The sequence below is a fragment of the Dermochelys coriacea genome, chromosome 15 (assembly GCF_009764565.3).
Source record: "Dermochelys coriacea isolate rDerCor1 chromosome 15, rDerCor1.pri.v4, whole genome shotgun sequence".
NCBI lineage: Eukaryota > Metazoa > Chordata > Testudines > Dermochelyidae > Dermochelys > Dermochelys coriacea.
In genome coordinates, this window is record NC_050082.1 from 15,323,029 (window position 1) to 15,349,929 (window position 26,901).

General features: G+C 39.1%; 1 protein-coding gene across 5 annotated transcripts in view; it reads left to right on the plus strand.

Moving 5' to 3' along the window:
• Positions 1-26,492, plus strand: part of LOC119843484 (septin-2) — a 92,581-nt gene extending 66,089 nt beyond the window's left edge. For all 5 annotated transcript variants that reach the window (XM_038372732.2, XM_043498075.1, XM_038372731.1 and 2 more), the window contains exons 11-13: positions 297-354; positions 11,019-11,111; positions 25,605-26,492. In XM_038372732.2, the coding sequence (XP_038228660.1) occupies positions 297-354; positions 11,019-11,087 (127 nt within the window). In that variant the 3' untranslated portion in view covers positions 11,088-11,111; positions 25,605-26,492. The remainder of the gene's footprint in view (positions 1-296; positions 355-11,018; positions 11,112-25,604) is intronic.
• Positions 26,493-26,901: the final 409 nt, after the last annotated feature.

Consider the following 26,901-nt stretch of genomic DNA (forward strand, 5'->3'; position numbering starts at 1 on the left):
TCTTCCATGTCTGTCTTATACTTTCTTTTTCCATGCCTACACTGTATGATGTGTAAAAAGAAGAGGATGACTTGTGGCACCTTAGAGACTAACAAATTTATCTGAGCATAAGCTTTCGTGAGCTACAGCTCACTTCATCGGATGCATCCAATGAGTGAGCTGTAGCTTACGAAAGCTTATGCTCAGATAAATTTGTTAGTCTCTAAGGTGCCACAAGTCATCCTCTTCTTTTTGCGGATACAGACTATCACGGCTGCTACTCTGAAACCTGCATGATGTGTGTTTGTGTTTGGTAGGCCTGTTGAAGAAGAAGTTGTAGACAAGGATAGAATCCTCCAGCAGAAAGAGGCTGAGGTAAGGATGCATTGTAACAAATTTCTCTTTTGATTCATTACAAAACCTGTAATTAAACGATACATATATCCGTATCTGTATGATATATCAATAGAGATCTCCTACAGTAGGAAAAATAAGTATTTGTGCAGTAAAACAGTGAAATTGAATATTTAGACTGGCTGCAGATAGTTTTTTCTCCTGATTTCTGCACTTCGGGTCATGGGCAAAAGACTTTAAGGGTTTAGTTTGAAGAATGTGGGGGACCTAAATTGTACATGCAAATTAATTGCATTTTGTGCAGTTACTTGTATATTGTGTGTGCTGTGTACACAATTCCTTGCTTGCAGGTGCATATCTTGCATTTGCAACTGAAGTGTTTATTTTTTTTTAAAATATGATCCCTGCTTTTTGGTTAAACACTCAGACTCATTTACTTGTGATAGCTCTGTTTGTTTCTTTCAAATAAGACTTCGGGATAGATAGTTCACAGTTAAGATTGTTATTCTAAATGAGATGCATGTTATCCCAGAGTATGTGGTCTGTACAAACATATTTAAAATAAATGCACCCCTTGTACCTTCTGTAATGCTGACTGCAACGACTTGAGAGCATGAGTACCAACCTCCAGGCAGAATGTTAGGAACCACGGCACAAACCCCAACTTGGCTATGAACTCTATGCGTAGATTTCACTAACCAATTATTAAGGGTAAGCTCCTCAGGCACTATAGTAACCTAAACACGGAGTATGCAATGTTGTTGTAACCATGTTAGTCCCAAGATATGAGAGGCAAGGTGGGTGAAGTAATATCTTTTATTGGACCAATTTCTGTTGGTGAGAGAGATGAGCTTTAACAGAACTCTTCTTCAAACTCGAAAGCTTGTCTCTCTCACCAACAGAAGTTGGTCCAATAAAAGATATTACCTCATGCACTTCGTCTCTCAGTCTCCTTGGGTCTGTCTTGCCACCCAGGTGAACGTACCTTTGTGATAGTTGGTCCCTTACACCAAGGAACACGGCAATATTCTTGTTACTTCAGGTTACTCCCAGTCCCAAAGGACCAGTCTCTTGTCCCAGATCAGTTGCACCTTAGATCTCAGACCAAAGACCACTTCTGTGGCCAATCCTATAATAAACTATATAAAGATTTAATAAATAGGAAGAGGAAATTGGTTACTTGCAAGGGTAAAGCAGGTAAACATTAGTACACAAATGACTTACAATCTTAAATTCCATAAGGTGATATAGAGTTTATGGATAATAAAAGCTTCTGTGACCTTTAGGGCTTACCCAAGTAAAGCAGCTGGGGATCTCTTGCTTATGCCTAGGAAAACCTTGCTCCCTGGAGCTCAGGCAGAATAGAGATAGCAAATTCCTTTTGTTTGGGGTTTTTATCCCCCTCTTGCCATGTACTCTGACCTGCAAATTCAGCTGATGGGAAGAATCCACTTCCATGACTCAGCTTCATGGGGGGCAGAGCAACAAATGTCTTTTGTCCCCTTTAACATCCTACAATAGTCTGTCTGGTGCCGATGAACCTTTCCTACTGGGAAGAACGTAACATCTTCTGTTGAAGATCAGCCCTTCATACTCGTTAATGTCTTTCTCCTCTCTGGTGATTTACACAGTCACAGAAGCTTACAATAAAACCACTCAAATATTACCTTACAATATGGAATACAGATGTTATAAATGAGATTAATGCATGCAGCAACTCACAAGCATTCAAAAAAATCTAAATAATAAATACAATAATTCTAATTCTAATACCTATTTTAACAATATTAATGTGTAGGTGAGCCAGACTGATGCCAGCTATGTATTTGTCAGAGTTCAATTGAGACACAGGGACCTTGGCATAAGCAGGTACCTGGTATGACAATGTTGGATCTTGTTGCTTCACACAGAAGAATATTATTGATCTTAGATCTTACATTATAATATAAAAACCATTTCTAAAAGAGTGCGGGGGAAAAGACCATCGGTCAAGGCTGAGCAACTCTGAGGAAAGATGGAGATGCCTACTTTACCTGAGCACACCTGGATGAGTCAGGGAAAGTGTCCTTTAGGCTGTACCCATCAGTTTCCATACTCCTACAGTTTGGTCTCTGATCCCTTACTTTTGTCTTCCATTTTTAATCTTGTTGAGCTTGACCTTAAAAAAAATCACGTATTCAACTATATTGCTGATTATTTTCTTTTGTACCAGTCACTTCAGAGAATGAGAGTGTTGAATCTGTAATTGTTGTTTTGGTGTGAAATTGATGTTTATTTAGGTCTTAAAATTTCCAGCATATAGATGTAGCATTGAATCAGAACTCTTGACACCAGAGACTGTTGGCACAGTATTTAGGTTCAAGTACTACAGCCATATAATTGGTCATTTTAATGGGACATGGAGGTGTTTCGCTATCAATCTTTCAGAGAGCAGCATTCATTTACTCAATGCAGTTTGACCCCAGGTCACAGTGTGTGAATGGAAGAAAGTCATGATTAAAAGGGGGCAGAGCTAATAGAGACTAGTTTCAGGCCAGATTAAAGATAGCAATTCTATAAATGGTTGGATGCATATTTCTGCGACCAAAGGCAGTCTCAGGACTTCTACATCCAGCCAGAAGTCCATGAAATGCTAATATTTCAGTCTCCATGTTTCCATCTTTCTTTATAGCATGCCTGTTAAGACTGAATCCTGTTACCTGCCTTACTGTCTTCTCTGGCTGTTTAAAAACTTCCTTTTGGGGGAAATCCCCCATGGTTCCACTACCAATAGTGGTGGTGGTAGTGGGAACACTGCTGAAGATGGGACTCCAGTGTTTTTTCCACAATGTTATTTCAGTATGGTGTTAAAAACATCGTTATAAACCTGTGTTCTGTCAGTGCTAGCACTTTCACTGGTGGAGCTGCATTGGTGATGGTGACATTTCTCCAAGAACAATGTACATAAATTAACTGCATCCTGTTTACTGATTACCAGACTAAGGGAACAACAGGCTAACATGGTGACTGCTTTGAAAGTATCAAGAACATAATTTGCCAGTGTTTTTCCTATTACATTTAGAGGTTTAGATTTAGAGAGAAGTTAAGTGACTAACTACTATTTCTACTTGTTTGCCTGTATGTGGCCAAAGAGATGATGAAGACTTTGAAGTTCTTGGAGGACAATCTCTAAAAGTTCTCAGTGGAACTAATAACCTCTACATAACTACTGTTAAGGTTGTGAAGGATTAGGCTGAAACTTGATAAAACAAATAGATTTAAATGTCGACTGTCTGCTGTCCCTTAAAACAGTGGTTTTCAAACTGTGGGTTGTGACCCAGTAGCAGGTCGCGGAATGTAAGGTGCTGGGTTGCGGTAGCTTTGGTCAGTACTGCCGACCAGACCGTTAAAAGTCCTGTCGGTGGTGCTGCCCGGCAAAGACAGGCTAGTCCCTACCTGTTCCGACACTGCTTTGCGCCCTGGAAGCGTCCAACAGCAAGTCCGGCTCTTAGGCGAGAGGGCCACAGGGCTCCGCGTGCTTCACCCGCCCCGAGCCCCTGCTCCACACTTCCATTGTCTGGGGTGGTGCCTGTGGGCGAGAGCCACGGGGAGCCTCTTGTTGCGCCTCCTCCTAGGAACTGGACCTACTGCTGGCTGCTTCCGGGGCGCAGCGTGATCCGCAGTGCAAGGGCAGACAGGAAGCGTGCCTTAGCACCCCCACTGTGCCGCTGACTGGGGGCCCCTGGAGTAACCCTGCACCCCAAATCCCCAGCTCTGAACCCCCCCAACCCAGAGCCCCTTCCTGCATCCCAAATGCCTCATCCCTGGCCCCCCCAGAGCCTGCACACCCAGCCCAGAGCTCTGACCCCCTCCTGCACCCCTGCCCCAGCCCTGAGCCCCCACAAACCTGGAGCCCCCTCCTGTACCTCAAACCCCTCATCCCTGACCCCACCCCGCAGCCCTCACCCCTGGACCCCAACCCTCTGCCCCAGCTCTGAGCCCCTCCCACATCCCAAACCCCTCATCCCCAGCTCTATTGGGCGTGGGCATCAAGAATTTTCTTCAACTGGGTCTCCAGAAAAAAGGTTTGAAAACCACTGCCTTAAAAGATAGAGAGGCTTTGCTGAGTCTTCTATACTCAAGCTGGTATGAAATCTCTTCATCGCCAAGGCAGTCTGAGATTCAAGTTGGGGAGGACTGTGCGGGGAAAGAGGTGCAGAGGAAATGGGCTTACATTCCTTGGCCTTTGCTGAGAAAACAAACAGTCATTTCCCCTTCTGTTTTGCATTCCGATCAGTAACCGTGCTTGAAGTTCTATTTACAGTTCTGCAGGGTTATATAACCCCAGAGGGAATGAAGGTTTGGGGATGTGCCAGGATCATCATTATCAAGGCATGATTTCTGCTAAATAATGATCCTTTATTATATCAAAAGACATGTTCCTCGGCCAGTTTGAGTCATTAATCTCTAAAATAGATTCTTCAGCCAAATTACAAGACCATTTTTGACATGTATAGATTTAATTTTTGCTTTTTTGCAGACAGTTGAGTTGTTTTTTTCGGTCAGTCTCCAAGTGTAAATGACCTGGTTTTTTGAGGGAAGGGAGTAGAGAGAAGAAAGTAATGGTGTTTGCTTTCCTTTCTGTAAATATATTACAGTACAAATTATTTGTTGTGACTTTTTGCTATTAACAGCCCCAATAGCTTTTCCAATAAAGTGTGGCCGAGACTACTTGGAGCAACTTACCCTGTTATGTCACGTTCTGAAATGCTTCCCTTGTTAATGAGAATGAGAAGCGTAAAAGGTAAACTTGCAAAAAAAAAAAAAAAAAAAAAATATCTGAGGCACTTTTGAAAATGACACTTAGGCCCAGTTCATTGAGGCATCAGGGGCATGGATTCTATCCCTAATTCTGCAACTAACTCATCATAAGACTGTAGGCAGTTCACTTTGCTTCTCTCTGCCTTAGTTTTCCCACCTGTCAAATAACACACAGTATTTTTTCAAAAGTTTTTGAAATCCTTAGGTGAAAGATGGTATGCTAATGTAAATTACTTATTCAAAGTCATGCTGACCTGCAATAAATTGAACACCCTGTAATACTTAACACTCACAATTGGATTAGTTGTTCTTTGTTTTCCCCTATTGGCCTCGCCTAGCTTTCTGATTTGTCTCTGTTCCTTGATCTCCCAGTGTGTCATCAGATAATAGGTTACGGTGTGAGAAATACACCACAAAGGGGCAGTCTTCTCCATTTGCTTGGCCCCATTCTGACAGACATCCCAATACCTGATAACGCTATGTAAACTCATTTTACCATATTTATACAGTAAGATGTAAGTATTTTGGGAAGTATTTAATGTTTGCATGAAAAGGCTAACATGACAGTTAGATGAAGCTCTAAAGACCATAGATAAAAGTATCCTTAAAGTGTAATACCTTTTTCTTTGGTAAGCTATAGTCCTTCTGCAGTGGTAAGAGGATGTAGTATTAAATTCAGTCTTACGCTTTCCTCTGTGGAGTGAAATAGTTTTTATCCTTGGAGAACAGGATGAAAAGAAAACCATCAGGAAAAAAAAAAAACCTGATTAGCAGTGCCAGTCCTGTGGAGAATAGAATGATGATGTTGACATAATCTTTGAACAATATATTTTGCCTTTTAAAAAGTTACTTGTTGAAACCAGTTTAACAGTCATAGTTCCAAGTAAGAAATGATACTCGCTGCCGGTAAAGTGCAGTGGCTGTGAATACAGTGACTTGTCTTATTTTATAAATGTAAAAAGAAAAGGAGTACTTGTGTAGTATTTATAATTCCAGAGAGTCCCATAAGCAAAACATTTCTCTTGATGGAAATCCTTTTTTGCAATATAATTATTTGAGTGGAGCATATTTTTCTTGGCCTTACTTAACAGGATTAGTTGCATTCTTTGGTATTGAAGGTATTTTTAACAAACACGGCAAATACCGTGGGAACATCTTGAAGTTACTGAAGGTCCACAGCCTTAAGTTCTATTTCTTCATATTATTTTCTTCCTACAGCCCCCTTCTCATCTAAATTTTGTTGTTAAGAAGGACCTGGCTATTTGTTTGAAAAATGAACTGTCTTACTGGAAAGTGAATGTTGCTGAGTTCTTACCATTTCCTTTTCTCTTCCATCTGTGGGGCCCGTTGCCTAAGTATTACTCAAGCAAGAGTCTGCAGTGTGCAAGGCTCTGGCTGGTTTTGTGTTCTAGCCAAAACATGCAGTAATGGGAATAATCCACCATGTAATACAAAGTTGTATCAGTGTCTATACTCTTAACTCTCATGTGAAATGTCTGATTCCTCTCCATGTTATTGTTGCACTGCCATCAAGAATAATGTGACACTTAGAGCTAAATTCAGCCATAGTGTGAGGAGCTCTTTCTCCAGTAAAGTAGATGGAGTTTACACTAAGGCTAAGTTTGGTCCTTTGACTTCTGCTTTTTGGGCATTGTCAGGAATTGTGTTTCTAGAGGATTTCCAAACATGTTCCTCCTTTTTGCCTTTTTTTGCCCTTGATTTGCCTCTCCTCTTTGGGGTTTGGTGTTACAGCATCCGTTCTTCTCTTGGGGGTGAATGTGTGCTCCCTGCATAGCATGTCAATGCTGCTTCTGCATCAGCAAGAGATTTGCTGCAGTGTCAAATAAGATCAGAGTATGCTGCCTCTCACTCCATGCCAAGATAGGGAGCAAGAGACTAGATATGAAGTTTGAACTGTGGTGTCTTGAGTGCTCTCATCTTGAAGCAACAGGAGGAAAAGTGTGTGTTGTATACACAATACACTGGTTGCTCATTTCTTTTCATTCTTATGAGGAGAGGGAAAGAAAGTAAGTCCACTTAAAACTGTACCATTCAGGAGTGGTTCTTTCATTCTTGCCTCACTCCTAAAGATAAATGGCGTAAGAGACTGAGCATCACTTATTTGTGTATAATATAGGTCAGCTCATTCTCCCTGAATCTTGTGTGCTGTGTGATTGCTAAATTAATGGATTGAAATGATCTTGTCAGCTTCCAGACAATGGTGCAAATGGACACCACTCTCTCCAGTGACTGCAACCTGCCTGAAAGGGTGTGTTAAATGTACCGTAATCCCCGTCCATTACGAGCTAACATAAAAACTGCCTTTCTATATGGATCATTTAAAAAAAAATACATTTTGCCTGGAAAAAATTATTTGCTACATCTCTGCAATCTTTTTTACCCTAATGCAGCTATCCTAGAGATGAGGAATAGTATGAATTGTTGGTAACTTGGAGTCATTATTGGATTTTGGAAAGTGATCAATATATGTAAATATAATTCTGGTTTAGTGAACAGAAAAGTCTACTTGAGCTGTATTTCTATACTGAAAAATATCCTTATATATGGAACTCTTCATCAGGAGTATATTTAGCAGTGTTTCAAGCAACAATTAACTGTTCCCCACATACTAATACCCTTGCTCCTGTCCTTCCACACACTCTCCTCCTTACCCGCCCCCCCAGTGTAATTCAGCTATTAGATTTCTTTTCAGCCAGTATTTATACAGCCAGATTTCAGGTCTTGATATCCATCAGTGCTCCACTAAAATATTGTACGTTCTTCATGTAGAAAGTGCTATAGTACATCAGATACTTGTCATTTTGGTCAGAATCTGTAACTTTTGCAGGGAGGCGGAATCTCTTATACCACAGTCTCGGAAAAGGAAGTTAGTCTGCGGACCAAGAAGCAGCTCTCCAAGAAGAGCAGAGCTGTGCTTTCTAAATATGGTTGCACTGGCTGCATTTGGTGGTGTCTTATCCTTATTTTTGTTTTTGGTTAGTTTGTTTCAGCAAAAGGAAATTGCCCACTTATCTTCACTAGCTTCATACTATACTAACCACTCTAGGACGCACAATTATATGGTTAACTTAATAGGCATTGAATGCCAAGGAAGCTCCTATTGTTAAATAACACTAATGTGGCTTTGCAACTTTGCCATTAGTTAATCTGTGCATCTATATAGTATGTGGGGTAGTACCTGATATCTAGAAAATGCATTACTGTACTTAATCTCTAGATCTCAAAATACTTGATGAAAGTGCGTGAGGAAAATCCTTCTCTGAGGGAAACTGAAGCAAAAGAGGTTAAGCAAAGAGGTTAAGGTTTAAATCTTTGGAAGAACTTTAAAAAACAAAAATCCTTTTCTGTGCTGAGCCTTGGCATGCCAAATCTATCACCATTGTTATACTGCCTTACTCATGCTGGCAAGGTTCTAGGGTGAATGAGGAGGAATTATCTGCTTTGTGAGGTTTATGAAGTAATATAGAGAGTGTGTCTTCAAAGGCTTTGTTTTGAGGCTTTGGGCAGGATAGTTTGGTTCAATCAATCTTTAAGCATTTTGTCTTCCCTTTTCTACCAACTCTTTTGGGTTTTTATTTTGTTATAGTGGCTACTTTTCTCTCATCCATTAGGCTCATCCCAATTTTAATTGTCATTCAGGTTCTATAGCACCCAGGTACATAATCATAGACTTTATGTATTAAAAAAAACAAACAAACCCAAGCCTGCTGATGCTACTGTAAAGACAGCAATAAGGATTTAGGACTATTTGTGCTAACTTGCATGTGCCTGTCCCTATTGGTGTTGATGGCTTCAAGCAAACAGCTGGCAAAAACAAAATAAAATTAACTTACTCAATTACATATGTGTTTATTCAAGAAAAAAGTAATTTTTTAAAAAAATCATGTTTTTCACAACAGGTTGGTGGTGACACTGTATTTTTAGCATTTTCTTGACTCTTCTGTGTTGAGAATCTCTGATTAAAGGTCTATATACGTGTGAAGTATTACAGTTCTAAATGTTTGACTAGGTGATGTAGGTAGATATGAGATATATTCATCTATTACAGAATTTCATCACTGACTTCACATTTCTTCTCATTTCACATATGAATGTGGTTTAATGCTGTACAGTTCAGATGGGAAACTCCTTTTCTCAGGTTACCTCAGCTATATTCCTTTATTTTCTTTCCCTATTCCTCTCTCCCCTATCTAAGGTCAGACAAAATAAAGTAATGTGTGTCTCTGGAACTGTAACTCTTTTCTGATCTGGTTACCTGCTTTGTGTAGACAAATAGAATCAATTATTGCTCAACCCCAAATGCTGAGGATCAAGTGGGTATTTATAGAACCTCCCATATATGATTCACTCATTCGTGTAAAATAACTGTTCTCTAGTTAATGTTTTCCTTTTGTATTCATGCTAGAAATTTTTTAATGTTTCATTTCTTCAGACTGCATTGCATTATTTTAAACTAAAATATGATTAATAACCAATGAAACTGTTTTTTATATTATCCCTTAATTTTGTAACAGTAACATTCCTATAAAGTAATCAGTAAAGAACAAAAGCATGACTACCTTTTCGGGAGGGAGAGATGGCTAGAACATAACTTTCTTTTCTTTCCCACAAAATAAATTAAACCCATATTCTCAGACTAGCGTTCTTAAATTAAAATAGTATCTGGCGACAGTGCATTATCATTGTTGCTGTTTGTTTAATGGAACATTGGTGTTCTGCCTACCATAGCAAAAAAATAAGACTACTGCTCTAAAATCTAATTTGTTTGGTTTATAAGCACTCTGTGGCTTCAAATTTACAATAAATCTATGTATAACTTGCATGCAAATTTTAGAAGGCTTGATTTTTTTTTCAAAATTATAAGAGCACAAAATGCATATATAATTGCGTGCCCCATTTGTATGTGCAATTTTCATGACTGCGTATACAAATGTGCAACTGGCCATTTGTGAGTTCAGATAGCAGATTTGTGGGTACAGTTGTAATTGTATGCAGTTTTTGAAAATCGGGCTCATAAGGTCTGTTCCTTTTATTAAAATTAATGTTAAAAAGAAAAATAAATATGATTTAAAAAGAAATGATCTTACATAATAGATCGCCAACTTGCTTTCTCATGGGATAGAAACTACAAATCAGTGTCTCTAAAAAGATGAAAACATTCAAACTAGTTATTTCCAAGAAAATGTTGAATACATAAAATTAAACATTGCTAGCTTATATGTCTAGGCTTTCCTTTTCTTTCTCTATAGATTTCATTGAGCATCTTTTTATTTTGCTCTTGAAACAGTTTCTTCAGTGGGGTTGGCTAGTGCTCCTCAAATTCTGGGGCATTATCCAATTAATCAAACCAAACAGCAACTTCAAAATCACCATTGACTTTCTGGCATTATGGGCTAAGTACTTGTATTGGAACAAACAAAGCTGATTTACCAGGAATGCACCTCTATACACAAAAAGGAAAGGAGGGTGTTTTCCTCTATTTTGTTATATCTGCGTGCTAATTTGCAAGTCTGCGAATGTGCTTTGAAAGATCTTGGTTTCCGCGCTCTCATGGTCAAGATTCTCGTGTAGCTTACTGACCTGAAATGTGTCTCTGATATGATCCTGACTTCACACTCTGGGCCAAAAGGATCTTTGACAGGGATACATCAGTAAGAAATGGAGCATGTAATTAAACACTAAATTGTAATATAGGGTGGGAAAGAAACTGGGTCCCTTTCTCCACCAAGGAAGGAAAAGATTCACAACTTTCTGTATATCTGGGTATTTTCCCCATTAGTTTCAGGGAAAGAATGAGCATGAGCTGTCCAAAGTCTGCGTGTAAAAGATGGTGTTTTCTTTTTTTTTTTTTTTTTTCTTCACAGCTGCGTCGCATGCAGGAAATGATTGCACAGATGCAAGCCCAGATGAGGATGAAGCCTGGGGATGAGTGAGAAGCTGAACATGTGGCTAATGAGGTACATTTTTGTTTTGTTTTATGTAGCTATTATTCTCTTTGGTAAAATCCTACACCATGCTTCATTGATTTGCTAGAAAGTGAAATCTTTGGTAACTTCCTCAAATTGACTTTACTAAACACTGGGCTTTGGATTTGCCTTTACAAGGAGTCTGTTTCTGGCACGTTGTGGGTGTTGTCAGAAACAAATTAATAACCAGCAAAGAGCTTCAGTTACCAAACCGAAGAAGAGGTATAATGGACAGTTTGGGCTGATATAACTGATTTGCATACTGGTTGTCCAGCTACTATAATGGGCCATCCTGATAATCACTACGAAAGGTTTTTTTTTTTCTTCTGCTGATAATAGTTCACCTTAACTGATCACTCTCGTTATAGTGGGTATGGCAACATCCATTTTTTCATGTTCTCTGTATGTATATAAATATCTTCCTACTGTATTTTCCACTGCATGCATCCGATGAAGTGGGTTTTAGCCCACGAAAGCTTATGCTCAAATAAATTTGTTAGTCTCTAAGCGGCCACAAATACTCCATTCTTTTTGTTGATACAGACTAACATGGCTACCACTCTGAAACCAGCTACTATAATTAGTCTAGATCATTTAACTTCCTGTTTTGGACTATTATCTGTAAGAAACTAAATTGCATACAGCCCCTTTTTCATTTTCACTTTCTCTCAAGTATTATAATGCAAGACTTTTTATTGAGGTAAGTCAAGATTGGAGACACTTATCAATATGAGTGCATATTATCTTTCAAGAATGTTACTGGCTGATACTTTAACATCACTTTCTGGAGTAAGTAGAGTTAATAACTGTGGTAACTTGCTTATATGGAAAAGTAAGTATAGCCATCATCCTGTATAAGCAGCCTGCTTAATAAACTGACAGTTTTTGCAAAGTGTTAGAGGAAAAAATAGTGGACAAATCAAACTTTGTTTACTGGATGCGTACTTTCTTGATGTCAGAGTCTACATATGGTATATTAGTCCCTGGGGCCAGCATTCAAAACTTGCAAGTGCTCAAGGGGAAACACTTTTTATTGTAAATCCCCATGTTTTCTTCAGGATGCAGAAAGCATAGTTCTTATATTTTCTTAAATACAAGAATAAAAAATAGAAACATATGAGGAGCCTTGTTCCTGTTGTTTGATACTTCAGTTTAATGCTCCAGTTTTGATTTGCTGGGTTGCTGGAATGTAAAGCCTGAATAAAATGGATTATATTATCCCTTGTGACAGCTGCCAACATTCCAGGCCTAAAATAAGGAGATTTTTGTTGCCTTTACTTGAACCTTCACTTTTCCTGTTTACATTTAAAAAAACCCAACAACCCTAGAACTTTTTAAAATTAAGCCTCGAAAAGGAATAAACTTGTCCACTGGGCCCCTGTTAAAGAAGACAAAGTTCTACTGGTATAAACAACGTGTTCCCTGATGAAAGCCATATTAAAAAAAAAAAAATCAAACCCAGGTCTTTTTCACCCTGTCACAATTCCAAATTCCCAGAAAATGGATAAGCCTTCACAACTGAGACCAGACTGACCGTGTCTCCTCACCTCCATATTAAAATACATAGTCCCAGAATTGAAAGACTAAATACTAAGGAAATTTCTTGTAGTTGACCATACTGTGTATACAGTAGCAATGACTCACTATTAGTCTTCAGCATACATAGACAGTAGCTGGTAACTTTATGGGGTTTTTTAAATGCTGTAGCTTGAATCAGAGGTGGTTCTGAGGTCCTGGGAAATTAATGATAGCCCTTTTTTGGTATGTCCAAACCCTTTGATTTTTTTTTTTAAATGAGACAGCTATTTTCATAGGAAATATTTTAAAAGTACCACTACTCACCTTGCCAAAGAACCCAGTCCTCGTTGATAACTGCAGATTACATATTCACACAGTCACCTATTAAAATCACTATATACAATCACACTCAGAATCTAGCAAAATTCTTTCCTAATTGTTGCCTGCAAAGCACACACAAACACTGTTTGCACACAAGAATATCCAAACATTTTACTTTGATCCCAGTGCTCAGACACTGGCCCAGCTATGAAATTCAGTAGCTGAGAGCTGGCAGAATGCAATACTCTGAACATTGGTTGTCTAATAATGGGACTAAGTTCTCTCTGATTCAGAAATTCCATATCCAGCTCTTCCATAAGTAGCTTTTTAAAAATTGGAGCAGGGTTTATCCCAGGTCAAGTTTGCAACCATGGACACATGGGCAAACAAAGGTCTGGACATGATGGTATGTGTCTGTGTACAAAGTGTTTTTGTGGGTACTTTGCATTACTCACTGAAATACAGCCTCCCCCAAGTATCTGAATTACTCGCAGACCAAAGGACTAATGTTGTGAACTCTCGTATCTCACATCATTTTCATTTTGATGCAGAATAAAAACCTGAGAACTAGACCATTTCAGTTTCCTCCTATAAATGTCATCCCAGCAATACTTGTAAAATGGATTAGTTATAGGAAGGGATAGTTTCTAATGAAATATCTGTATAAACATGCTAGATCTATCCTAAAACATTTGAAAACCACATGTAGGCTGGAAATACTGGGATTGAACACATTTTGAGAAATGGATTTGGCGCAGAGATGCTGTTGTGGGAGGTGCGTGTTATCTATAGGTCTCACCATTTCTTAAGCCTCTGTCTACATAGGGGATTTGTCAAAACCAGATCACCAGTCATACCATGTTCTGAATAGAATTTTGACAATTCCTCAGTTTTTCCCTTCAAGATGCTCATACTATTCTTCCATATGGAACAGATCCTCAGCTAGTGTAAATTGTCATAGCTCTGTTGGTAATCTGACTAAACCAGACCACTGACATGGGATCCTGTTGTCACTTTGGAGAGGGCACAAGAGCTTGGGCCTGTCCCTCTCTTCAGAGGTTGAACATTCATTTACTCCTCAGGAGTACTTGCACCAATAACTCCCAGCACAGCCCAGTGTACCTTGGAATGGAACAGAGCATATTCAAAATAGATAGAGAATAATTGAAAACAAAGGTGGAGCTTCAAAGCTGTGTAACTAGGTCTAAGGTTTCTTATGAGTTGAACAGAATTTCTTGTATTATAGGTGAAGATCTTGCATCTTGAACTTAGCCACGTGTTTCTCTTTGGTTTTGCTGAGGTAATGAATCTCTAAAAAGCCAGGCTTTATTTCAGAGGTGGGGAGGGCACTTAACAAACACTAACTGGAAGACTTTTGAAAATATATGGAATGAGGGGATCAAGGTATAGGTGGAGATTATAGACAGGAAGGAATGAACTGTGTAGAGCCTTGAAAGAGGATGGGTAGATCAAGTTTGATATGGAAGAGTGGAAATCTGTGAAGAGATTGGCAAGGAGGTGATGGTGGAGGAGACATAATCAGCAATGAAAGAGGAAGATGTTCTTGAAAGCAGTGATAACCAATACGTGCACATTTCATTATCTCTTCCAGATCTGTGGGAACTGTTGTTTTTTCTGCTCTCCTCTGATGATTAAAGGGTCTTATAGAGAGCAGCCCCACCAAATGTGCGTGGGCTGCTTTGTGCACATGCCAGGCTGCTGCCTTTTCACTTTCAGCTTTGCTGTTACAGCTATAGTAAATGCCTTCTTGCAGGTTCAGGGGAAGTATGTGTATGTGAGCACCTTCCTACTCACAGAACTGTGCCTAAGTAGTGATGACAGGCTAATGGATGAGTCCAGTGCAACTGGCCATGAACAAAACAGTTACCCTCATGAGTGTAGTCAAATATACAAAGTATATAAACTGGAAATGTATTTGCTCTTAATTTCTGTTACTGTTGGTGTTTGTATGTGAAGTACGTACAAAATTTTCAAACAAAAATAATTTTCCTTCTAAAATACAGGAAAATATGGTGTCACTTTAAGTACAAAAGCTGTCTTCATTCTTTTGTTTTGAGGATTTAATCAAGAGATTTGGAGCGTGGGAATAATTAACCAAAAAACTAAACCAGACTTAGCTTTCTTTGGTAGGTCAGCAGGCACAATGTATGTATTTGCAAAGTTTCTTCTAATCTGTTAGATTAGGAGGTATACTATCAGAGATGACAGGTTTCAGAGTAGCAGCCGTGTTAGTCTGTATTCGCAAAAAGAAAAGGAGTACTTGTGGCACCTTAGAGACTAACAAATTTATTAGAGCATAAGCTTTCGTGAGCTACAGCTCACTTCATCGGATGCATTATAATGAGCTCTCAAAACTGGATACTCTCATAAAGAACCAACCTTCCACACAAACTTCCTCGTGGCTGGACTTTACAAAAACTAGACAAGCCATTTACAACACACACTTTGCTTCTCTACAAAAGAAAAAGGACACCAAGCTATCTAAACTACTACATGCCACAAGGGGCCACAACAATGGTTCCCGTAACCCACCCAGCAATATTGTTAATCTATCAGAGATGGTGTAGGTCTCTAAATCTGCCTTTCTCAGATGAATAACTTGTACAAGATGATGAGATTTTTTTATTTATTTTTTTGAGCTAAAAATGATTGCGGTAGGTGATGGAATGTTTTCTCCTTAAAGCAGAGAACTCAGCTCTCCGTCCGTTTCCCTGTTCTCATTCCTGCAGATTTGGATTGCCGTTATCTTTCACTCCATTGTCCTGGATAGCTTCAGGGTGGTGTTGGGACAAAGGCAATATAAAATAAATATAGACAGATGGAAATATATTCAGTAAGACCGACATCTTGTTCCTATAACATCTGTAGAAAATGTTGAAAAGTTTTTAGCATAGCTGGCCATTTCCATGATTGCGATAGTGAGGAGTTAACAAAGTTGCATGTTTTGTGTTTACACTGTTCATGTTCCTGACAAGCGTAATACAAAAGAAAGGAAGTAAGTGGCTAGTTCCTAATTGATTATGTGATTTTTTAAAAAAAAAAAAAATTCTGTACTGTCATAGCAACCAGCCTTATAAAGTGGTAACCAGCCTTATAAAGTGGTCAGATGCCAAATTGATGTGATGAGAAATGTCATCTGAGGAAGAATGTAGCATGCTGTAGTTTTTGGCAGATGAAATGTGAAGCTTAGGGAATGTAAAACTTAGGCAGATTTTTAGTTTTTGGAACAACCACCTGGCACAGCTTGTGGATGTCTTTTTTAGCTAGAATAGATGGGCTGCACCATTCTCCCATTTCTTTGGCTTTTCTAGCTTCTGAGTGTCAAGTCAGTCTGTCAGCACCACAGCTTCTGTTCAATGTGTTGCAGTTTTTCTTGCAGAGGGTAGGCTGCAGCTTAAAACTTTCATTCTCCCCTAACCAGTGAGAGAAAAGCTGTCACTCCAAAACACTGAACTCTATGCTGGTGGTTCACATTAGTCTCTAAGGTGACACAAGTACTCATTTTCCTTAGAGGCACTGTAGATGGTGGATGGACCTTGCCGCTAGCTTTCATAGAAAGGTCTTGTCCGTGATCTTAAAAACTCTAGCCAGGAGTATGGAGGCTGGTGTGCTTTCACTAGTTTATAATGCACAGTAATCCATGGTGTTCAAATGAGACAGTGTGATCAAGTGATTAGAGCAGGGTTGGGGTAGGGGACTTCTGTCATTGCCTTACTCTGACATTGGGCAAATCATTTACTCTCTCTGCCTTATTTTACCCACTATGCTTACCTGGCCAAGGCTGTTAAGGCTAATGTTTGTAAAATGGTAAACTTCTTCTATGAAAAGGCACTCTATACATTGAAAGTGCTATAATTCTTGAAATAGTGCTCTGTTCAGCCAAAATATGAATAGTGCCCCATAGCCCCTTATCCATCCAGAATGCCCTAGATTGGTAGATTGTCTCTTGAATGTTGTTAGGAATATAGTCCAAGCACCACTTATCCTTTTTATTCTAATCCTGGTTCTTCCACAGTCTCCGTTATGGTATGTCTACCCAGCAAAGAAAAACCTGCAGCTGGCCTGTGCCAGCCTGCTTGGGGATGTTTTATTGCTGTGTAGACTTCTGGGACTCCAGAGTCCTAGAGTCTGGTTCAGCCCAAGCCCAGAAGTCTACACAGCAATGAAACAGCCCCAGAAGCCAAGATCTGCAAGTCCAAGTTGGTTGGCACGGACCAGCCATGGTCTTTTTTTGCTATGTAGACATGCCCTTAGTGGCCTTGGGTGAATCACTTAGCTTCTGTCAGTTTTCCCCCGGGAGTAATGCAACACTTTGTAAAGGTTGTGGTTTTCAAAGCACTATATATAAAAATTATTCTTCACTAAGTGCTAAGAAGGTCAGTTTTGACTGGTGTCTTTTTTTTCTCTGGTTCTGTAGAACTTTATTTGGCTTTTAATCCACTCCTGCTGTATGCTGAGTTCCCAGGAATTCAGTGCTTCTTCAGGGCCTACTTCTGTGGCAAATTCTGCAACAGCAAAGGGCATTCTATAGTTCCCCACACTATATTGTGTACCAGGAGTTATACGACTCCAGGATCCCTCGCTCTTCAAAATTCCATTCCTGTCAAATCTTATCTGTCAGTGCTGTTACGGCTAAACAGTAGGGGTAGAAATGGAAAAACACAGTACATGACAACCCTAAATGTTATCTGTCTAACGTAGTATTTCATTTTTATTTTTTTAAAAAAAAAAGGATTCAATTAACCATTTGGAAAACTTCTGTAGGCTGACCGGAAAGGTTTCATACTGGTTGGTGGTATAAAACAAAATGCCTAAGACACAGCTCTGCAAGACGGGAGGTTTTGAAGTGCTGGACTTATTTCTTAGAGAGAAAATAAGCTCAGCATGATGAGTGAAATGTCTGGAATGATGATGAACAATGATGGGATAAATTCCCAACAGTGCAGATGCATTCCTATGTAATCATTTCATATGACACACCCTGTACCTCAGCATCAGCTGTTCTGTCAGTTAACACATAAATGAAAGTTGGCTTGGTTCACTAAGTGATCCCACAGCAGAAAGACTATCCATTGTATCAGATAATTTTTGTGTGTTACAAAGGCAGATTATTTTATTTTAAATATTGGGTTGTGTTTTTCATTAGTTTCTTTTGAGAAATCTTGACAGATTTTGTGTATGTGCGTGATATAAATTTTAATTAAAATAACTAGGGCTGTCAAACGATTGGGAAAAAAAGATCGTGATTAATTGCACTGCTAAACAATAATAGAATACCATTTGTTTAAATATTTTGGATGTTTTCTACATTTTCAAATATATTGATTTTCAATTATAACACGGAATACAAAGTGTACAGTGCTTACTTTATATTTATTTTTGATTTCAAATATTTGCACTGTAAAAAAACAAAAGTAATAGTATTTTTCAGTTCACCTAATACAAGTACTGTAGTGCAATCTCTTTATTATGAAAGTTGAACTTACAAATGTAGAATTCTGTAAAAAAACAAAACAAAACAAAACAAAAAAACAAAACCCAAAACCCTGCATTCAAAAATAAAATAATGTAAAACTTTAGAGCCTACAAGTCCACTCAGTCCTATTTCTTGTTGAGCCAGTTGCTCAGACAAACAAGTTTGTTTGCATTTGCAGGATAAAATGCTGCCCGCTTCTTGTTTACAATGTCACCTGAAAGTGAGAACAGGTGTTCACATGGTACTATTGTAGCCGGCGTTGCAAGATATTTACATGCCAGATGCGCTAAAGATTCATATGTCCCTTCATGCTTCAACCACCATTCCAGAGGACAGCTGATGATGGGTTCTGCTCGATAACAGTCCAAAGCAGTGCGGACCGATGCATGTTTGTTTTCATTGTCTGAGTCAAATGCCACCAGCAGAAGGTGGATTTTCTTTTTTTGGTGGTTCGGGTTTTGTAGTTTCCGCATTGGAGTGTTGCTCTTTTAAGACTTATGAAAGTATGCTCCACACTTCGTCCCTCTCAGATTTTGGAAGGCACTTCAGATTCTTAAACCTTGGTTGAGTACTGTATCTATCTTTAGAAATCTCAGATTGGTACCTTCTTTGCATTTTGTTAAATCTGCAGTGAAAGTGTTCTTAAAATGAACAACATGTGCTGAGTCATCATCTGAGACTACTATAGCATGAAATATATGGCAGCATGTGAGTAAAATAGAGCCGGAGACCTACAATTATCTCCCAAGGAGTTCAGTCACAAATTTAATTGATGCATTATTTTTTTAACAAACGTCATCAGCCTGGAAGAATGTCCTCTGGAATGGGTAGCTGAAGCATGAAGGTGCATATGAATGTTTGGCATATCTGTCACGTAGATACCTTGCAATGTTGGCTACAAAAGTCCCATGTGAATGCCTGTTCCCACTTTCTGATGACGTAAATAAGAAGTTGGCAGCATTATCTCCCGTAAATGTAAACGAACTTGTTTGTATTAATGATTGGCTGAAAGAGAAGTAGAACTGAGTGGACTTGTAGGCTCTAAAGTTTTGCATTGTTTTGTTTGAGTGCAGTCCTGTAACAAAAAAAAAATCTAAATTTGTAAGTTGCACTTTCACAATGAAGAGATTGCACTACAGTACTTGTATGAGATGTATTGAAAAATACTTGTGGCACCTTAGAGACTAACAAATTTATTTGAGCATAAGCTTTCGTGAGCTACGGCTCACTTCATTGGATGCATTCGATGAGCTGTAGCTCACGAAAGCTTATGTTCAAATAAATTCGTTAGTCTCTAAGGTGCCACAAGTACTCCTTTTCTTTTTGCGAATACAGACTAACATGGCTGCTACTCGGAAACTTTAAAAAATACTGTTTCTTTTATCGTTTTTACAGTGCAAATATTTAATAAAAATAATGTAAGGTGAGCAGTGTACACTTTATATTATGTGTTGTAATTGAAATCAATATATTTGAAAATGTAGAAAAACATCCAAAATATTTAATAAATTGATTAACAGTGTGATTAAAACTGCGTTTAATCGTGATTCATTTTTTTGAGTTAATCACGTGAGTTAACTGCGATTAATCAACAACCTTAAAAAAAAAACCAACAAAACCCCTTATGACAATTATTAAGCTCTATCTAAATTGCGTGTTTTGAAATTTTAAGAGTTCCTAATAGCTGTCTGCAATACTCCCATTTAACAGGAGTGATGTTAGGAGCATCGGGAAATACATTATTTATTTGTATTTTTGTAACTTCCAGTGCCCTCCATTGTGATCAGAATTCAATTGTGCTAGTCACTGTATGTACACTCTAGAAAGAGCCCTCTAAAAGGAGTAGTCACATTCTTTCCTAAGTCAGGCAAGGGGAATGGTGCCTCTTGTTGACCATATTTACTGCCTCTGAAATAAGAGGCTCAACTAGTCTGTGATGAAACATTGTAAGCATCTTCCAGTATTACTTTTTTCTTCCAGTAGACGGCGCTGCTTCTAGAACAGCTGGTTAAATACATGGGGTGTGGCAGGATAGAGAGAAGACAATTACTACTTTAATTCCATGAGTATCAAGCAAGCCTATGAAGTAATTTGTGAAAGCCTGTCAAGTTTTTAAAATGACAACTAGGAGTTGAAGCAAAATTGTGGGTTAATAAATGCTTTTAAATAGTTTTTTTGTTAAATAAGCTTTTTTGGAGGGACATGGATTGTAGTTCCAGAGCTCATTGCTCTCCATACGTGACTTCAATGGGTAAACCAGCTATAAGCAAATTAACGGAAAAAAAACATAATAAAAGAAGTTCAAAGGAATCTGAACCAGTTTTGTAACTTGACATACACCTGGCAAATTAAATTTTAAAAGGAGAAGGAAAAAAATGCTGCTGATTAAAGGAAGGGAAGATGAAATAAAACTAATTTGAAGCAGAGAAGTCAACTAAGAATGTCTGAAATAACAGGAATGTCTCTCAAAATATATGTGGGGGGGGGAGAAGGAGGAGGAGAGGAGCAGGAATGAGTCAAAACTGGCTAGTGAAATGCCAAGTATGGAAGTAAGTACTTCTTCAGAATTGCAGCAAAGTTTTCCTAATACAGCGCATCCTAATACAGAGTCACTGCATGATTAAATTCTAATTCACAAGCCTTTCAAAAAAAGATGCATCTATCTGTACCACTGCTAATGGCTTAGTGATACGAATGCTGTATTTATACCATAAAATGAATGGCATTTGAAGAAAAGCCAGTTTGGGTGTTGAGAGGAAAGGGCTTTGATTATAAAAGCAGACTTCTCATCTTTAGGAGTAAAAAGGAAAAAAACAAACAAACAAAAAAACAAACCAGAAAACTGAACTGTATGTGGGGAAGAATGCCGTCTTAGCTGTCACACACTCTCTGGTTGTCCCTGAATGGAATTGTGGGCAGAAATTCTTGATGATCCACATATTAGCTCAGGTTTCAGAGTAGCAGCCGTGTTAGTCTGTATTTGCAAAAAGAAAGGGAGTACTTGTGGCACCTTAGAGACTAACAAATTTATTTGAGCATAAGCTTTCGTGAGCTACAGCTCACTTCATCGGATGCATGTAGCTCATGAAAGCTTATGCTCAAATAAATTTGTTAGTCTCTAAGGTGCCATAAGTACTCCTTTTCTTTTTACATATTAGCTCCTTAGTTTGCCATTGGTGAAATATTTCAGGTGAGGCTGCTCCCAACCCTGATACCGTGCAAGGACCAAGCCTGCCCCAGAAACACCCCAGGACCCTGCCCCTCCATGTGGGCAGGCAGGCTCAGCAAGGCAGGATCCAAGTGTGTGGGGGGATCCAGGTGTGAGTTGAGAGGGTTCTTTGCGGGGCAGTCTAGGTGCAAGGGGGATCTGGATGCTCAGTGGATTGTTGGGCGGTGGGGTTCTGGGTGCAATGGTAATGGGACTCTTCAGGGGGTCCAGGTGAAGGTGGTTGAGGTTCAGCAGGGGAGGGAGGGTCTTGGTATAGGGGGGATAGAGCTTGCAGGGAAGTCTGGGTGTGGGGAGCTCAGTGGGGGCTCCAGATGCTGGGAGAGTGGGGTTCAGTTGGGTGGGGATCCAGGTGCAGCTGGTTTGGGCTCCGTGGTGGTCCAGGTGAAGTGGGAGTGGGGCTCATTAGGGGAGGTTCCGAGTGTGTGGGGGGGTGAAGCTTAGCAGGAGGTTGAGTATGAGGGGGACTGAACCTACGGGGTTGGGCGGATGGGGGAGCAGCTCCCTATACAAGGATCCCTCCCCCTGCAGCTGAGGAGCAATGGGTGCAGGAAGCGGAGAGAGGGGTGGGGGGTGAGAGGGTGGAGTTTGCAGAGCTTCCTGCAGCTGGGGGAGAAATCTGGAGGTGGGTCTGACCTGGCCCCGGATGCCGTGCAGGAAAAGAGGAAGTCCCGTCATCCCCAGCCGGGACTAGCAGCTGAGCCTAGCACAGGGTAGGAGCCACCAGCCGGGTCTTCCAAGTCCCACCTTCTGCCCCACAGTGATTTACCTCTCTGCCGGTTGCTCTGTGGACCCAGAACATACTGCTGGGAAGGTGGGTCGCACGACTCTTGTGACTTTCCTTTGCTTCTCTGTCAGAAAGTCATTTTTCTGTGGGGAAGCAAAGAAATTTGCAGGGGACATAAATTCTGTGCATGTGCAGTGTTGCAGAATTCTCCCAGGAGTAAATGGATTAACCACCAAAAAAGATAAGCAGTTCTTTGCCGAATTCCCAAATGCCTTCTTCCTAAAGTGGCCTCTACACTTGAGAAGCATTTAGTCAGTGTCACACCGTGGTGCTAGGAGGCATTGTGTTGCTGGGTGTGTGCTGTATTTCAGATCAGACTTAAAACCTGGTAATTACAAATTCCATGGAACTTTTAGGAAAAGTTGAGGGGTGTTAACTTGTGTATGGTGGCTAAATTCCAGTCATGGAATGGTAAGGTAATCAGAACATAAGTGTCTGTGTGGGTGTGCACTAGAGGTTACCAAGCAATCTTCTAACTAAAATTTGCTAGGAAGCTTTGTTTTAATGGCATAACGCTGGAAAAATATATTGTAACTATATTTAAATAATGATATGAACTTGTGTTGCAGATACAGGTATAAAAGTTATCTATGGGCTATTGGATCATATTCAGGGAAATATGGGTGACACTATTATTTTTAATAAGTATAGCAAAACTAGGAATATAAATTCATAAAAGGAACAGTGAGGATATAGTGGATCCCAAGAATAAAATGTTGTTTCTCCCTGGGAGAAAGAAGGAAACGCTAGTTAACTGAATCCATATCAAGAGAGCATGGTGATTTCTGACTTTCTCTAAATAAGGTTTGTACTTGTAAAATGAAAAATGAAATTCAGATTGTTATAAATATTAGCAATTTTAGTGCACATAATTGTGCAAAATAAACAGATCTATTTTTTTATTTGAAACTCCAGCTTTTTTCATGACTTTGCAATCCCAAATGCTTTTGGGATTGTTGATGGACACATTTCTCTTACACCTGCCAGACAGTGGTGCAGCTGCAGAAGTTTACAAATTTATTTCCTAGTTGGAACAGAAATGTAGCATAATAGCCTGTGTTTACAGTCAGCTCCCCGTGGACTCACTTATTTAGAGTTTCAGTGATGGCTTGCTTATTTTGTTCGGTTGTTTTTTATTATGTGAAATGAGTTTAATATATTAGATGATTGGCATGCTGCACAAAATTTGCATTGTGAGAACCACAAGGAGCATAGGACCTTGCCTAAATTGGCTTTGTTAAAGCTTTTTTCCTACAGTGTACTCATCACTGGGAACCCTAATCTGGATAAATGAAGTTATACCATACTCTGTGTGTTTTTAATTGAGATAGTAACTTCAGTGTTTCCTAGAATATTCCTTATTATATGCTTAGATAAGTTATAAAATAAAACAAACTTATATCTTGCTATGGACCAGTGGCCTACTGAATTTGAGTGCTTCAGTTTTTGAGTGTCCAGCTTGAGAGATCTTTTAAAGGAGCCTGATTTTCAGAAAGTGCTGAGCATCCACCCTCTGAAAATTGGGCCCTTTTAATGTATTTCATGTTGGGTCATCCAAAACTGAAGGCACCCAAAATCACTAGTTATTTTTGAAATTGTAGGCCCGTATTTCTTGATTTAACTGTGAGTGCCTTTGGATGAATTCTCAGAACAATCTAGCCTTTTCTTGCTAAGCTTAGGCAGTATTATAAGAGACAGGTTTGATAACACAAAGCTCATTTCTGTTTAGCCTTAATTAGATGGAATCATTGCATTTATTTTCCTTGATAGAAATAAAATTGTACATTGTTGCTTAACAGACTGATTGGACTTCAGGAGGAGACAAGCTTCTTACATTCAGCACTAATCAGCTGAGCCATTCCATGGCCTTTGCCTTTTCTCAGACTGAAGAGAATATGGGCATGTGAGAAAATACATGTAACAACTAAAAAATAGTCTCCTTCCCCTGCTCTTATTAGAGATTTGAATTCATTAGACATTTGGGGCCAAACTCATCCCAGGAGTAAGTGGACTTCAGTGAGTTACTCTTGTTCACTCCAGCACTGATTTAGGTCCATGTTGCGTGGAAACATAAGGGTTTTGGTCCCAGGGATTCTGTTTATCAATGATTTGGATAATGGCATAGAGAGTACACTTATAAAGTTTGTGGACGATACTAAGCTGGGAGGGGTTGCAAGTGCTTTGCAGGATAGGATTAAAATTCAAAATGATCAGGACAAACTGGAGAAATGCTCTGAAGTAAACAGAATGAAATTCAATAAGGACAAATGCGAAGCACTCCATTTAGGAAGGAGCAATCAGTTGCACGCATACAAAATGGGAAATGACTGCCTAGGAAGGAGTATTGTGAAAAGGGATCTGGGGGTCATCGTGGATCACAAGCTAAATATGTGTCAACAGTGTAAACGCTGTTGCAAAAAAAGCGAACATCATTCTGGGATGTGTTAGCAGGAGTGTTGTAAGCAAAACACAAGTAGTAATTCTTCCGCTCTAATCTGTGTTGATTAGGCCTCAACTGGAGTATTGTGTCCAAGTTCTGGGTGCCAAATTTCAGGAAGGACGTGGACAAATTGGAGAGAGTCCAGAGAAGAGCAACAAAAATGATCAGAGGTCTAGAAAACATGACCTATGAGGGAAGATTGAAAAAATTGGATTTGTTTAGTCTAGAAAAGAGAAGACTGAGGGGGACATAAGTTTTCAAGGATGTAAAAGGTTTGTTACAAGCAGGAGGGAGAAAATTGTTTTTCTTAACCTCTGAGGATCGGACAAGAAGCAACGGGCTTAAATTGCAGCAAGGGAGGTTTAGGTTAGACATTAGGAAAAACTTCCTAACTGTCAGGGTGGTTAAGCACTGGAATAAGTTGCCTAGGGAGATTATGGAATTTCGATCGTTGGAGATTTTTAAGAGCAGGTAAGAAACACCTGTCAGGAATGGTCTAGATAATACTTAGTCCTGCCATGAATGCAGTGGACTGGACTAGATGACCTCTCAAGGTCCCTTCCAGTTCTATGATTCTGTGATTTTATGTTATACTCCTTGTTGTGATGAGTGATTCAAGAGTAAAACAGCTTTGTCATTTATGAGTTATTCTGTTATTGTTTTCCATAATAAACTGTTTTCTTTTTCATTCATAGTGATACACGGTTCTCTTAAAAATGGATCAGTGCTTTATTCTGTTTGATGATGCTATTGAACACCAGTAACAACACTCGGATATGATGCTGGATGCAGCAAGACCTTGGGGAAAAAAGCAAGACCTTGGGGGGTGAAAAGTCTTGAAGATCGTGTTGTGAAACAATATTTTTTTTTTTATATATCCAACCTTAATCATGTTATATGTATCTTTTTTTGATCCTCTTGGTAATTATGTCCTCATGCTTATAATGTAGGTTTATTATCCTTTCTATATCTTTTTATACAAAAACTAGTACACCACGCTGTTTGTTCTAGTCATTGTGAGTGGGTTTAACATGATGTATCACATTTCAGCTAGGTTATTCTTGACAATTTTGTGATAAATACTAAAAAAAAATATCTTGTGAACAGTTTACAGTAAATGTGTGTGTTTGCACAGCATTCTAGCTTTCATTTGCTTTGTCTTAGTGGAAGCATTATATAACTTGTTACTAGTTTAGTTATAACTTTTCTCATATATAATAAAAAAAAAAAACCTATCTCTGTAGGTTGTGCTTTTGTTTACTATGGTAGTATCATCGCTGGTGTATTTGCATAATGAAAAACAAAGGGTACAAAATGCTAATGCTACACCAGAGATGATAGAGAAGCCAAGTTTCCTAAACCATTGTGCCTTAAACCATGTGTTCACCCGGCATGCCAAATATCTTTCATGGATGCCTATGAAGACTTGTCTTCAGTTCTCAAATATTGCTTGCAAAAATTTCTATCAAAGGCATTTTTATCCTTTAGCCAACTGAATGATGGCATGTACTGAACTTTTTATATATCATGACACTAACTTCCCTTGGAGTTTTGTAATAAATTGAATGAACATGGAAAAAAAATTGCATGTGTTATCCTTTAATTTTAAATCACCTGTGCAGGTTAAAAAACAAATCCATGTACAGTACTCTTTATTTTTTTTTTAGGGACTCAAGTGTTTATCATGAAGATGGAGCCTTTTTCTTGGGGCTTGTCTAAACATGCAAGTTATACCAATTTAGCTGAAATTAGTTTTGGAACCTGATTTCAATGGGAGTTCAGCGCCCAACTACTTCGGTGCCTTTGAAAATCCCGCTTATCTGCGTCTTTACAGGCCTAAATATTTTTGAAAATCTGCCCCCAGACCTTGTTATGAACAAGTGAGTGTTGTGATTTTGTTTGTGTTTATTCAATGTGTGGTCTTCACTTGCACTTGTTGCTATCCTGTGTGCACACACAGGAGCGTGTTTAGTAAATGTGGCATGTAGACCA